A 16,263-nucleotide genomic window follows, 5' to 3' on the forward strand; every position below is an offset into this window, starting at 1 on the left:
TCTGGACGACAGTGAGAACTAGTTTAATTTACATCTTTGTATGGTGAAATATATACTATATCTCCCATGAAATCTTCATAGACTGTCAAATTTATAATAAAACAATAATTATAATCTTTATACTGTATATATTGAAGTCATGAGAAAAAGCAATCCTTGCAATTGTTATACCTGCTCCTTGCAGATGATTCTTACTATACTAAGTTTTTCAAGAATTACTTGTTCATTTATTAAAATAACTACTAAATTTGCAATTTTGTCTTTTCATCCAAAAAGAATCTGTGCATAAGACACAATCATAACATCATAATCAAGCCAAAAACGTAAGAAAGAGGAAAAAATATAGATCATTTAGTCCCTTGAGCCTGCTGGTGTCCATATTTAATGCAAATATCTATCAGCCAATCATGTGGCAGCAACTCAATGCATAAAAGCATTCAGACATGAATATGAGGTTCAGTTGTTGTTCAGACCAAACATCAGAATGGGGAAGAAATGTGATCTGTCCATGGAACGATTGTTGGTGCCAGATGGGATGGTTTGAGTATCTCAGATGTGTGTGCACAACAGTCCCTAGAGCTTACAGAAAATGGTGTGAAAAACCAAAAAAAAATCCAGTGAGTGGCAATTCTGTGGGTAAGAACACCTTGTTAATGAGAGCGCTCATGTGAGAATAGCCAGACAGGTTCAAGATGGCAGGGAGGCGACAGTAACTCAAATAACCACATGTTAAACAGTGGTGCGCAAAAAAGAACATCTCTGAACGCACAACATGTCAAACCTTGAAGTGGATAGTCCTCAGCAACTGAAGACCACAAACGTGCACTCAGTGAACACTTTATTAGTTCTACGAGGTACCTAATAAAATGGCCACTAAGGGTACATCCGAAGATTCAACCCTCACGGTTCTTATGACAAGCAGTTTCAAAAGATTACAATCTTGCATGAGAAGAAACTCTTCCTCATCACAGTCTTAAATGTGCATTATTGTATTCTAAGATCATTGCCTCTGGTTCTGGTCAGGAAACAGACTCTCAGAATTTACTGTCTAGCTCCAAAGATAAAAAGCTTGCATATTTCAACAAGATCAAATATCACTCTTCTAAAATCTGATGAGCTGAATACCAACATGCTTAACCTTTCCTATAAGACATCCCTCTATGTCTGGGAATCACTCTTGTGGATCTTCCTTGAACCACCCTGCAATGAAGTGATGTCTTACTTTAAATAGGGAGTCCAAAATTGTTTATAGGGTTCAGATATGGTCTCACTGGTGCCTTGTATAGCTGCAGTAAGACTTCCATACTGTTACGCAACCCCTCTTAAAAGGAAGGCCTTCATTCTTTTAAAAGTACAAGAGTTTCTGCAGATACAGGAAATCTTGAGCAACACACACATAACGCTGGAGGAACTTAACCGGTCAGGCAGCATATATAGAGGGGAATAAAGAATTAATGTTTCAGGCTCAGACCTTTCATAAGGACTGGAAAGGAAGGGAGTGGAATTCACAATAAGGCATTGGGTGGAGAGGAATGAATACAAGCTGGCAGATGATAGATGAAACCAAAGGGTAAGAGGGGGAGAGGGGATGAAGTGAGAAACTTGGATTAAGTAGATGGAAGAGATAAAGGGCAGAAGAATAAGAAATCTGATAGGAGAGGACAGTAGACAGTACAAAATAAAAGGAGAGGAGGAGCACCAGGGGAGATGATGATCAGGTGAGGAAGAGGGAAGCGGTGAGGAAACCAGTATGGGGAATGGAGAACAAGAGAGGAGGAAGGCGGAGAAATGACCGCAAGTTAGAGAAATCGGTGTTCATGCCACCAGGCTTGAGGCTACCCAGACAGAATATGAAGTGTTTCTCCTCCAACGCGAGTGTGTCCTTATTGTGGCAGTAGATGTGAGCACGGACAGACCTATTGGAATGGGAATGGAAAGTCAAATTGAAATGAGTGGAGTCCAGGAGATCCCGCCTTTTGCGCCAGTTGGAGCGAAGGTGCTCAACCTTCATTTTGTTAGCCTTACCCATTAGTTGCTGCACCAGCATGCTTGACTTCTGTGCTTCATACTCAAGGAACTTCCAAATCCCATTCTGCAAATGTATTATGTAAATTTTCTCCATTATGTTCTCCTTCCAAAACAAACTACTTCACATTTCCCACTATTATTATTCACTTCTTAATGTTTTATCCAGTCACCTGAATCTTTTTTGAAAATATTTCAAAGTTCAATATTCAATGTAAATTTTATTATCAGAGTATGTATAAGTCACCATGAATGGCCCTGAGATTCATTTCATTTTTCTGTGGGCATACTCAGCAAATCTATAGAATAGTAACTATACCAGGACCAATGAAAGATCAACCAGAGTACAGAAGACAACAAACTGTGCAAATGCAAATATTATTAAATAGCCATAAATAACAAGAACATGAAAGAGTCTTTAAAGTGAGATAATTGGTTGAGGGAATATCTCAATAAATGGACAGGGGAGTGTAGTTATTCCCTTTTGTTCAAAAGCCTGATGGTTGAGGGATAATAAGTGTTCCTGAATCTGGTGGTGTGAGTCCTGAGGCTCTTATATCTTCTACCTGATGGCAGCAGCGAGAAAAGAATATGGCTTGGGTGGTGAGGATCTCTGATGATGGATGCTGCTTTCCCACAACAGCGTTTCATCCAGATGTGCTCAATGGTTGGAGGGCTTTACCTGTGATGCACTGGACCTGTTGTAAGATTATCCATTCAAAAGTATTGGTGTATCCATATCAGGCGGTGATGCCGCCAGCCAATATACTCTCCACGACACAACCATAGAAGTTTGTCAAAGTTTTTGACGATATGCCAAATCTCTGCAGACACCTAAGGCACTGTCGTGCTTTCTTTGCAATTGCATTTACATGCTGGGTCCAGGACATGTCCTCTGAAATAGTATCTTCCAGGAACTTGAAGTTTGCATTTACCTCACACCTAGCTCTCCCGTCTATTTTTGTATTATCTACAATACATTTATTTCCCTCCTTTGTCATTAATAAATATTTTATATAGTTTATGCAAAGTTCATACCAACAATTTAACCCTGTGACACTTCAATGTAATAATGAAATGGCCTTAAAACTGTTCCATGTTTCAAAAACAATGTTAACCTGGCAATGGAACACATCGTATTTTACATGTGGGCACACCTGTTGCTGCATTTGATTGATCCTCCAAACTGTAGTGAAAAGTAGAAATGACCTAGTTCACTTTGTGTGCACAGAAACAATGTTGGGGCTAGTGGAGGAACTCTGTTATTCTTCACAGTTTAAGGACCATAGTGAGGCAGGGCTACATGGTGCAAGGTTGTCTATAATGTACTGAAAGAAGAATCTGTCCATCAGCGAATCACAGGTTGACAGTAAGTCTTCACAATTCTGTCTGTGGTATAGAAGAGTCACCACAGGAATCTGTCGGTTGGGGTGGGGGACAGGTACAGCAATTTGGATTCCATTGACTAGGTCAGGATCCAGTAATGGGTGCATAAAGGAGACCTGCAGAAAGTAGGAAAGGACAGAGTAACAGGAAAGCTCTTAGAGGGACCTATCTATAAGATTATGCAGGCCTGTTAATCCATGTGCCTTTAATTTACACAGAAGTAGGTGTAATCCACTGCAATTCCAAATACTTTTGTTCTGTACATTAACAGGTGTACATATTAAGGGGACAGATCAATATGGTACATGGGCAGATACATGCAGTACAGGGACAGACAAACATGGTACATGGGCAGATATATGCCATACTGGGACAGATCAATATGGTATTTGGGCAGATGTACACAGTTCAAGCAGAGATATATACAGAGGATCTGAGCAGGATTTTCCTACCTACCCAAACCACACACAGAATAAGTGTCAACTTTTAGTGTAAGTTCATGAAGCAGTAGAGATCCTTGGATTAATCTTTCAGAGAAGTGCACAAAATATTGTCTGCCAGTACAAATCAGCATGTAATTTCACAAGACAAAATTTAAGGAAGAGCAGAAACTCTCCTATTTCCTGCCAAATATTTCATGTTCACCTAAGTTATTAAAATAAATTATGGAATCATTTATTATCTGATTTCCTGTGGAGCTTCATAAACAATTGAACTGTGATTGTTGCCTGCTTAAAAGGCAAATACACCTCCAATATAATAACTTAGTTCTGTTGAAATTTAAAAAAAACATATGTGTTATGTCTCCTACATTTTCAAGAAGGACGTAGTGTTATTAAAATGTTGATAAGTCAAATTCTAGAACGTCTATTTTAAGGCTGTTGTAGTAATTAGAATCATAACTATTTTAAGGTTGTAATAATCAGTAATTAGTTTTCTGTTCTTCTTCACAGATCAAGGGAAGGGTAAGGATAAGGGGAAGGGTAAAGGCCACTGGATCACTCTCGATGTTTTGAACATACTTGGTCGTTTCATTGTCCAAGCCCCCACATCGACTTTCAAGAGTATTGCACAAGGTGAACCAAGTGTGGTAAGCATTCACTTTGACTATTTACAGAATAATTTAACTCAAGTATTTAAATATTTGGAACTATTCAGAGACTGGATTTCATTTTTTATTTTGCTTGCTAAATACTCGTAAGTTCCTTCCATCCTTTATATATATTTTTCATTTTGTTTTTGCAATTTTTACATTTTGACATTTCTGCTCCTAAGCTGCAGTGAATCCAAGTTTTCTTGTTTGGATGGAGCAAACATTTAAGAGTTTTCCACTGATGCAATTGCTACCAGTAATGCACATTAGAGGAGGGCAGGGGTGGAGAAAGGAAGGGGAAAAGAGTGGAGGAAGAAGCAATCCACTGGTATTCAGGAATAGGACGGGTTTTAAAGAGGAGAGGGCAAGGCCAAGGAAGAGAAGGATGAAGTTTGAAGAATGAAATGAGCAAGGAAGGATAGAAAACATCCCCTCCCCTAAAAGAAGACATGAGGAGGAAAAGAAGGAATACTTTTAGGGAAATAGTAAGGGAAATAGGTTCTCGTAGCACATGTTTGAAGCTCTATGCAGAGGAGAGGATTTGAATGAGTAACGAGTCTCTCTGCAGTGATTGGATATCAGGCTGATCCATTGTCCTGTAGGTTTGGGGAAGCAGAAGATGTGATCCGGATCAACACTGTCCTACCCCACAAATCTGGACTAAAGTCCAGCTACATTGAACGTATTTTTGGAGCCTTGGTGCAACTTCTTGGCTAAGAATTGGCATGATTGCCAAAAGAAGAAGACAAGAGGTTGTATGGGAAGGTATTAGTTGCCAAAGTAATGGCTGAATAGCCTCCAAAGAGGTGCTGGTTTGCCTCAGCTTAGTAGTTGTGCTGTGGGATGAGATCAAGGTGTACATGCGAAGGAAAAAGACACATTCATGGAGAGAAGTTACGTTACCTGAAAAGATGTTTGGCTGACCTGAGAAAGTGGGGAAATGCCTGAAATGCTGCTCAGAGGGAATGAAGTGTGCATGAAGTTGCCCTTTAATGCAAGTACCATACCAACAACAGTTGTGTTCCATATGTCAGTCACAAAAAAGTCTCCACTAATTCCCAGCACTAATTACTAGGAAACATTGGTTTTTGGTTTTCTATCACTTACTTTTCAAAATGTTTTTGTTTCGAGCCTACTAATGCTTGAATTGGATAAAACTCAACCTCTATCACATTTTGCAGCGTACATGAGATATCTGCTCTTCGCGCTGCCAAACTATTGAAAGCATGGCAATGGTTAAACAAACCTCAAAATCCACTTACTCGTAGCTTGCTTGGTTTTCCTCCTGAGGAATAAGTAATTGAAACAAATCTAACCTGGGCAATTAATTTCACATCATATCACAACAATAAAATAAACCTCTATGTCCTTCTTCAACCATATGTGCTATCAGATTGTCTAAGCATTGAATTATTTGACTCTTTATAGGTATGTCAGCTTTTCAACTTTTCATCCAACCTTTTAGACAAGCTGTTTGATCTTACACCAGTACAAGCTCGCATTCTCTTCAAAGGACTCAATGCTTGCAAAGTTAACATCAGTGAAGACACAGTAATTGCCAAGTAAGAATATCGTTCGATTGTCAAAGTATAACTTTAGCAGACAGCAGTCTTTTTAACTTTTACCTGCCCGGGGCATAGACTGTGAAAAACTCTTTGGTACACATGACACCAGCACACACTAAGATTGTGTGACAGATATCTTACGACCTCACTGGTATATGACCCGATCATGACAGGAAAGGTCCATGTATTTTACTATTTCTTCTCTCACATGAAGACACTACCTCAAATAGCAATAAAATATACATCTGTGTTAGATATTGAAGTCAGGTACCAAATGTAGAATATTATCAAAAGAATGTGTATTTACTTTGTAAATAGTAATAGTTATATGCTAAACCTGAGGATTAATCTCATAACATCTCTCTCATAACACATCCACATACCATATGCCCCAGCAGTCAGCATAATGGGTTCAGCCATGAGCTGAGACAGAGGATGAAACTGGCTTCTGCCCTAAGTTAAACTTCCATGTCCAGATTATGGTCCCTTTTGCTACAGAGAAACCACAGTTTCAGAGCTGTTGAACTTCAATGAATCACAAAACTTCAATGGAAATGCACAATCTGAGAAACTTATGCTCCAATAACCTTTGCTATGAGAGCTCACTGCATTTACTTAAGAACATTACTCAATTTATTTATATTAATACAATAATTAATTTGGAATGAAATGGGCTTTGGTGCATTCGGAAAACTGCTGTTGATTCTGATTTAATTGCTGCCTTGAGATTTATTTTCTGTCTAAGTCGAAATCAAATCAGATTGTAACCCCAATATATTGTTATTCTTCATCTGCAGGCTTGGTCAACTAGCATGCTTCTACCCTGTCGATCAGCTGAATTCATTGAATTATGGAGCAGTAATGGCTTTGCAGAACAAACTGCTCAGCTGCACAAGGAAGATAAAGGAGGTGATGCCCTATTTATGATATGTTGAGTGCTTGGTAGTGAATAAGATATCACCTTGAATATAGCTCATAAACTTGAATATAGTTCATGTTTCATTTCAAAACCTAATCAGATTTTATATTTCTGTCAAAAGGACACATGATGTATTTCTTGTGTGTGTTTCTACAGATCTATCGGAGGCTTGTGGAGAATGCTAATGTCAATCAATGGTCTGCTGGGGAAATAAAAGAATGGGGATCTTTAGTGGTCGGACTGAAAGTCAGTCAAATGTCCAATATCTCCAAAATGGCCATTGCTGGTGCACTTAAAGAACTGAAGGATATCAAGGGGTGGTCCAAAGGTCAAATCAAGGTCCTTGTCAAAAAGTACAAAGAATCTCAAAATGTGAGTCTGTCATTAAATTTACACCTTTACTGTATATGTAATTCAACCATTACTCTGGAACATAATGAATAGGAGCGGAGACTATTGGCCCCTTCAAGCCTCTTCTGGCATTCATTATAGTTATTGCTGATCCAATCTTGGACAAACTACTACGTTTCCATGTGTCTGCAACCCACTTGCTCCCTTAGACTTCAAGTATCTCTCAGTAGCCACCTTGAACATATCTAGTGAGCCCACCTCCATGGTTTTTTGAAGTAAAGAATTCCAAAAGGTCATGGCCTTCTGAGAGACGTTCCTCTTTGTTTCCAACTGAAATGGGTGGCTCCTAATTTCTGAAACTGTACCCCTTATATTGCAATACTGTACAAGAGAAGCATCCCATCAACACCACCTTGTTAATTCTCTTCAGAATAGAATATGTTTCCATCAGATTGCATCCCTTTCTTCTATAATCCAGTGATGACTAAAGTTGTTCAACCTTTCTTTGTAAGTCAAGCCCTTTATCTCAGAAATCAGCCTCGATTTTTCCTGCTGTGCTTCCAATGTAAGTAGATCCTTCCGTAAGAATAGTAACAAACTTGTACACAATAATTCAGGAGTGCTATGTAATCAAAATTTCCCTATTTTTAAAATCCATATCACTTGCAATAAACACCAAAATTCTATAGCATTAATTAACCTTTAGTTTTTGAAGCAACTTGCATAACACTTGTGGTTTTCCAATCCTGTCGGACTACGTCCACAATCCTGCAACCACTTCCTTAAAGTCCTAGAATATCGATGATCAGGTCCACGATACCTAACGGCTTTAACCCCATCTATTGTAATTCTTTACCTCAAGTGAAACATTGCTTTAAGTTCCTCCCTTCCTTTTATTCCTTGATTATCGTTTGCTGGTTTGTAGAGATTGCCCAATCTTTAGGCCAATAACTAATTCAGATTTCCAGCATCTGCAGAATTTGTTTATATTTAACAACCTCACTAAATATGAGCACTTATCAGCTACTCACCAATCCTCCCCTTTTGCCAACATTATTTTTTGACTTCTGATGTCTCTGTTTCTGAGTAATGAGCTGGTTGTGCTTCTTGGTGATCCACTGTAGACCTTGTCTACCTCATCAAAATTCCTTCACTAATCCAAGATGTTGGTGAGATATATTGCGCTCAGTTTTGCAATATGAAAGATTAAGCTGGAAAGAATACAGAGGAGATTTACGAGGATTTTGCGAAGACTCAAATGACTGAGAAATGGAAACAGATTGAGAAGGTTGTAACTTTATACATTGGAACATAAGAGAATGATGTGTGCAGAAAATCATGAGGGTCATAGAAAGGGTAAATACAGAGTTTTTTTCTCCCCCAGGTTTGTGAAATCAATAACTAGAGGACATAGGCTTAGAGTTTGAGGAGAGAGATTTAATAGGAACCCAAAGGGCAACTTTTCATCCAGAGGATGGTCCAGATATGGAATGAATTGCCAGAGGAAGTGTTTGAGGGAGGAACCTCAACACCATTTATAAGTACTTGTACACGTACGTGAATAGGAATAGATTAGAGATATATGGGCCAAATGAGGGAAAATAGGATTAGTTTAGATGCAAGTCTTAGCATGGGCCAAAGGACCTTCTTCTGTGCTGTATGACTCTGACTCAGTAAACTCAGTAAACCAAGGACTCCTACAACCAAACCACTGGATATGACAAATTTCCCTCATTGGGGTAAGATGAAACTGAAAAGTCTGAAACCTATATTAATCAAAATTTGATATTTTGACTTCTTGTTCAGATGTAATTTGGATAAAAGTTCTGTATAAACACAATAATAGGACTGAGATTCAACTCCAGTCTGAACCATGAAACACTCTATAGATTGACTACTGTATATTATTCTGCTTCTAAAATTCATTGGAAATTCAAAAACAAAGCATTTCAGAGGCTGAGCACAATGCATTGTATGACATTGTATCACAAACCTGGATACGACGTGTGTACCGTTATCAATGGGTTTATAACAACATTTGATTTTATTTCTGGCAGAGTTTCATAATTTAGGAAATTCCTTGGTGCATGGTGATTATGACTGTCATTGTTTTGGACTGAAGGAGTATAGTGCAGAAGATGGAAATTGAACCAATAAATACTGAGCAGATCAAACTGACTCCTAAGTTACAAAATAACCATTCTTCAAATCTACTTAATTGAATCTAGTGAACTTTTGGCCATCTTGAGGTTGTGAAATACATCCTATAGATAGGACTTTTCCTTTCCTCAGTAAACTACCACAACAAAAACAACCAGTCATCATAGAAATCAAACAGCCTGTTATACACACTAAATGCTGGAGGAACTCAGCAGGTCGGGCATCATCTGTGGAGAGGAATGAACAGTTGACATTTTGGACTGAGACCTTTCATGAGGCCTGTAATTGTACACAGTCTGCAATTGTATTAGGTTTTCCTTCAATCATTTTAAACGGTCAAATAAAACCGGCAAGATTGGAAAAGTCAAAAGAAAATAATGAAAGTGGCAGTGTTTACCTGTTGCATTTCATCTGAGCAGGTGAACAAGTCTAAGAAGGAGCTTTCAGATACTCTAAAAGAAATACATCCGAAAAGAAATATGATATCAGATTATTCACAGGATGCCACATTGCCTTTAATATAATTCCATACAAAATGCAGTGTGTGATGGAAAGATATGTCTGCAAAACATTGCAAAGATGGAAATCAGTATCTTAAATAGTTTCATTCTGGATTCCTTTTGAATAATTCATACAATTGCTGTTGCAGTGTGTAACATTGTTATTTTTACTGAGCTTGAGCAATGTATCAAAAGCAAATGTTTTTGCTTCTGCAGGTCACAGCTAATGGGTTGAAAAATCTGGGTCTTCTGGTGTCTGGTCTTGAAGCAAAGACATTTAGCAAGCTCAACGGCCGGGATCTCCTGGATTCTTTTTCTCAAAAGGATGTGGCAAAGTCTCCAAATGGCATGTTGCCAGTGCAGAAGTCGTCGATCATGAAAGCGGCAAGTCATTTTATGGATTTTGTAACTGAGGGACTGCATCTCTTAGAGGAGTTCGATCCACAAAGCTGGAGATTGAACTTGTTAAGATTGATAATCCAAAACTGATTAATTTGTAGCAAATGAGTTCATCTAATCAAATTAACTTGAACTTGCCTGTTATAATGAAAACCAATAGGCAATTTGTTTCTTTAAAGAAATATTCTTTCTTATTAGTATTCTACTTTGAAAAGACAAAGTCTTTTCACTTACCATCTTGCAACACTGAAACCTGCACCACAGCAGAGGACAATTTCTTATGCCAGGTACTCATTAGAATTATCCAAAACTAAGCTCACACTCCATGCTCTGCCCTATACCCCGTATTTTTATTGCTTCAAATAAGTAAGTGCTTTCTCTTAAAGAACAAATATTCTTGGCTTATATTGCACCGAGGAGCTAATTCATTCCTCTCCACTCTGTGTAAAGATATTTCTCTAACCAATTTCTCCTCAACTTAGTAGCAATATAAGCATGGTCCAGCCTCCCTGCAGAAAGGAAATAATCATTCAACTAACAATGTGAAATACTCATCTTAAAATATTTTATTAAGTCACTTTTCCCCCAATAAAAAGTCTCTATTTCTCAGATTACTTCCTATGATGTCTGTTTCCAAGCTCTAACATGGGCACTTGAAATAAATCAACACTCAAAGCTTTTCACAATGGGTCAGATTATGGTCTGGCTGACCCACAACTGCATGTGCACATCCCCTGCAATTTCCCCAAGGTTACACTTTTTGAGACCCTTGTGGCTCCAATTATCCTGAAGGCTTGGCTGCAGTAGCCACCCCATGCGATAAAATGATAAGACTTCACGCAGAACCTCCTGGCTACCTTGATGTCCTCCAGTCAGTTGCTGTCAAAGGCCTTTGAACAGCATTTAAATGTTTCTAAAGATCAGATACCTTTCATTGAAAAATATTTAAATATTTAAAAGTACTGTAACAGAAAAGTTAAAATGCTGTTAAATGCCCTAGATTTATTGCAAATACAAAGATCAAGTACATTAAAATAAATAAGCCCCATACCAACACCAATATTTTCAATATAAACTGGTGTCTGCTTTCAAATGAATGGTTTATGTTACCTGGTGGTTGTGAAGGAAAGAGACCAAATGTACCCAACCTCCTGACTCAGCACTTGATGGCTGCAATGTGCAGGCACAGAAATCAGTAACAAAACTGACCAATAATTGCAGTTACCAGTGGTTTTCTCTGGAACTGATGGATAATGGTCAGTAACATCTGGACCAGTTCTTTGGCAACCTGACCATTGCTGTGTCCAGATACAGTATCTTAACCCAGAACATCAACCATCCCTTTGGCTTTGCAGATGCTGCTTAACCTGCTAAGTTCCTCTTGTAGTTTGTCTTTCGTTTCACAGAAACTTAATTTTGTCACTTACTTTTGGTACTTAAACGTTTGATATTCTCTTTCCTATGGATTTATTCAGAGGTATTTTATATTTTCTGAGAATTATATATTTGAACTCTTCAGTTGTGTCAGCCTCTTATTTGGCCAGTTCACGAACTCTATTTTTGCAAATTATTTTGCAGCTCTCCTTATCCTTTAATAAATATTCTACTTCTGCACTATCAGTAACTTTTAAGACTGTACAATATTGCTAACTTCATAGTACGCTTACATTCTGAGAACAAAACTGACCCTTGCAGTGACCAATCAAAAATATTAATTCCAAACTTGTCAGATGAATACACATTTGCACCATTATTTAGTTTCCTCTCCTTTAATGAACAATCTTCACTCAAAGTCACATGTCTCTTCTATTACCCACCTAAATTTCCTAACAAGTGCTTTGCGCTGGAAATTAATGTTCATCCAAAATTAGGTAAGGTATTGTGGCAATAAAGAACTGCTGCAGTGAACCTGATAAACAAGAGGAACAAGCAAAGTATAGCCTCCTGTCCCACCTGGACTCAAGCAGTACATCTGTTCACATTCCTTAATGCACTTATTGCTACTTGAAACATATATACTTTACCTTTTGGGCAACTAGTCCATATATGGTTGACTAGTTTCTCATGGGAACATAAACTGATGGAACATATTTTAATTTTACAGATCTTGGACTCAGTGGAAATTGATTCAGTTCTGAAATCGCTTCCTGAATCACTGGTGTCACAGATTCCAGTTGAAAAATTGAATCAGACTAAGAATATTAGTATTGACTTCTTGAGCCAAGATAAACCTTGGAACTTGGGTCAGGTAAGAGAATGCAAAAGATGGGAAAATGCACCAAAGTGAATGGGATTTCAACTTGAAATTAATATGCAACCTAGATGAAATGCGGACTTTAAAGAACTACCTAAACTTCCCAAAGGTCCATTTGGAGAATTTGAATGTGTGCCTCTCAGTACGCAAAGGCAGGGTAGTCATTTGGGAAAAATGTCCATCTTTTCTACAAACGTACTTCAACTTTCAAATTTAAACACGAGGAATTCTGCAGATGCTGGAATTTCAAGCCACACACATCAAAGGTGCTGGTGAACGCAGCAGGCCAGGCAGCATCTCTAGGAAGAGGTACAGTCGACGTTTCGGGCCGAGTGTCAACTTTCAAGTTATATATTTTCAATGCCCTTCAATTATAGTTTGCATTCAACTTCCTACTGTGAATAAAAATAAAAGTGTCCCATAGAGACACAGGAGACTGCAGATGGTGTAATCTGGAGCAACATGAAGCTGCTGTAGGAACGCAATGGTCAAGCAGCATCTGTGTATGGTGGAAGTTTCAGGTTGACACTCTGTATCAGGATGGTTATGATGCGGTGTCTTAACCTGAAACGTTAACCATCCCTTTGCATTTGGGTGCATTTGGTTTCTTTGCCTCCACAGATACAGCCTGACCTGCTAAGCTCCTCCAGCAGTTTGTCTTAGTGTTCCATTAGAAAGTTTTACACAATCGCTGTGTTATTCTGGATGATGCCCAAAGGAATACTTTCTTTGAATTATGCTAAGATGGAGGATTCCAGTGATTGTTTTCATTTTTGAACTGAAATGATTTCTCTCTGATTCTCCTGAAGTTAACTTACCTTTTTCTGCTCTTTTCTAGTCTGTTGCTCTAATTAATCAGGTTAAAAGCCAACTCAAGAAACCCGAAGATATAAGGTAAGCCAAAAAATTTGACATTGAGATTTATTATTTTGACAGATATTGTTCAAAGAATCATTAGTTTTTAAGGCTTACGACATTTGGTAACTTCATTCATTTTACAGTTGATTAGTCATATTTGCTTTAAGAAAACAACATTCATACAAACTCAAAATATAAAACTGAACAATATATTTCCATTTTAATTAAGACATTTTAAATAGGGTGAATTACCATATTGATTATTCTCTCCTACTATATGTGCTCAGCAGAGTGTCTGAAACAATAACATATTGACTGATCAGAGAGTATCAGAGCCTAAAAATATATCTTTCACTCAAAATTTCCAAGGTAAACCTTGAATACTCTTTACAACCACAAGACTACTGAGACAAGGCAACAGTTCAAAATTGTCACTGAACTATAGCACCTTAACAGTATTTCCCCAATCTTACACATGCTTATTTACATTGATTGTGACTTCAAACATCAGGCATACAGCTTAAACTCACAATCTTCATTATTGGAGATGAGATAGGTACCAGCTGAATCAAGTTTATAAATGAAAACACTTTCTTGTACTGATTGATAGTGGGTTGGGGTTGGAGGTCAGTTAGCATAGTGTTGCCTCTAATTTAAATATATATTGATGGGCTCCTTTTTAAATGCAGTGGATAAGTTTCTGTAGTGAATAACACTGATAAGCATAATTATAATCCTAAATTTCAATGTGGCATTAGGTGTATTTAAATGTGATTCCAAGAAATTTGAAATAAGTGTTTGGAAGAACTTTTTGGCAAAAATGAAATACTTAGTATGCCAAATATATACAAATTCATTGTATAAAATGATATATTTGGAAACCGTCTTGCCCCACTAGAGGCATAGTAGTCAAGTAACTCCTGGTAGGGCTGTTCAAGAACCTGGCACTGGGAAATTCAGAAGTACATAAGTGAACAGGCTTTGCAACATCATAGACTTTCCTTTGAATCCTCCTCTACTGCTGATCAAAAAGGACATAAATTAAATGCTAGAACTTATGCTAGATCTAGGGGTTTATGGAGGAATGACAAACCTGGGACAGGGATCAGGTCACAGCTAGTAACAATTGTTGGGTAGAAATATCAGTCAGCAGTGGTGAGCAGAGATTAATGATGAAAGTTGGGTGTTGTGTTGTTTTGATAATAGCTGAGAGAAGTGAGCTTAGAATCTAGGTGTTGTAAATGGTGTTATAAGAGTTATTACAGTAATAGGTAGTTAATGTTAATTGAGATGAGAGTGTCTGCAGATATGGGGAGATAATGTTGGTTATGTGATATTGCCAATACTGAGATGAGGCAAGGGGCAACAGTGAATCAGGTGAGTTGATCAGAGCAAGATAAATACATATAGAAGTAGTCCAATCAGCTCTCTATCTGCTCTGCTATTCAATAAAGCAATGGATAATATTTTACCTTTCTTGCACTACCCCCATATCCCCTAATTCTGTTAACATCTAAGCTCAATCAATATTTTCTTGAATGTTCTCAGTAATTGACCCTCCACAGTTTCCTTTGATAGAGAATTCATAAGATTCACCATCTCTGGATGAAGAAATTTCTTCTCATCAGTGTTCTGATGGGCCTGCCGCTTATTCTGAGATTGTCCTAGACATCCCAGCTAGGGGAAATAACATTCCTATATCTATCCTATCAAGTACCATGACAACCTGTAATCCAGAATCAACATGGTTAACGGTTGCTGCACTCTCTCAATTACAAGCATGTCATTCTTTGGCTCAGAATTCCATATCTGTACACAATATGCCAGATGCATTCTCAACAGTACCATATTTAACTAGAGCAATATATCTTTACTCTTGTACTCAAATCTTCTTACAATAAAAGCTAACATTTGCCAACCCAATAGATTGCTGTATTGATATGTTAACTTCCAGTGATTCATGTACAAGGACACTCGGGCATCTCTGAATTCCCATGGCACCTTATCTTAAATTCTAACTTTCTATTTTTTTCTACCAAATTAGGTTACCTCACAATTCCCACCTGAAAGTCCATCCGCCACATTCTTGCCTGTTGACTGAGCTTGTCCCTGAAGCTTTTCACAAACCATATTGCCACTCAGCTGTGTACCACCATGACCATACCTGGATGTATTACGTTTGATCTCCTCATCCAAAGCATCAGTAGAGGATTTGAACAGTAGAGGCTGGGGCCCTAGTGACAATCCCTATTGTACCCCACAAATCACAGCCTCCTTAAACACCTATTCCTAGCCTTGGTTTCCTGTCCATTAACCATTCAATGATCCATCTTGTATTTTAGCCCAAATTATTACCCTCTAATTTTGTTTAATAAACTCCTGTCAGGCATCTTATCCAAATACAACATAAACTTGTAGTCACTATATAGATCTCAAATTCCAATGGATACATTCAACATGACCCCACCCCCCACACCCTTTTACAAGTCCCTGTTGACTCTACCAAATCCTGTACTATTTTTTAAGTACTTGTTATCTTTGCCTCAATAATAGTTTCTGGTGCTTGTGTTGTTCTGATTAGGTGCAGTGCAGGGTGGTTGAGAGTTGCAAGCTTGTGGGGAGACTGATGACTCTCAGGGTGTAGGTTGGAGGTGGGTGCCTCAAAGAACATTTGAGCAACTACATGCCTAACGTGACTTGAGTTCCCAGTGGCAACCTTAGATCTGTTCTTCGCCCAACAAACACTGTAAAAT

The 16,263-nt window shown here is 38.1% G+C and overlaps 1 protein-coding gene across 1 annotated transcript in view; it reads left to right on the forward strand.

The window, feature by feature from the left end:
* LOC134340875 (otoancorin-like) overlaps positions 1-16,263 on the forward strand; it is a 110,929-nt gene that overhangs the window by 45,752 nt on the left and 48,914 nt on the right. Inside the window, exons 6-12 of the mRNA XM_063038447.1 lie at positions 4,365-4,501; positions 5,933-6,066; positions 6,867-6,978; positions 7,145-7,360; positions 10,216-10,383; positions 12,503-12,646; positions 13,491-13,546. Coding sequence (XP_062894517.1) covers positions 4,365-4,501; positions 5,933-6,066; positions 6,867-6,978; positions 7,145-7,360; positions 10,216-10,383; positions 12,503-12,646; positions 13,491-13,546 — 967 coding nt within the window. The remainder of the gene's footprint in view (positions 1-4,364; positions 4,502-5,932; positions 6,067-6,866; positions 6,979-7,144; positions 7,361-10,215; positions 10,384-12,502; positions 12,647-13,490; positions 13,547-16,263) is intronic.

Source organism: Mobula hypostoma, chromosome X2, assembly GCF_963921235.1.
Source record: "Mobula hypostoma chromosome X2, sMobHyp1.1, whole genome shotgun sequence".
NCBI lineage: Eukaryota > Metazoa > Chordata > Chondrichthyes > Myliobatiformes > Myliobatidae > Mobula > Mobula hypostoma.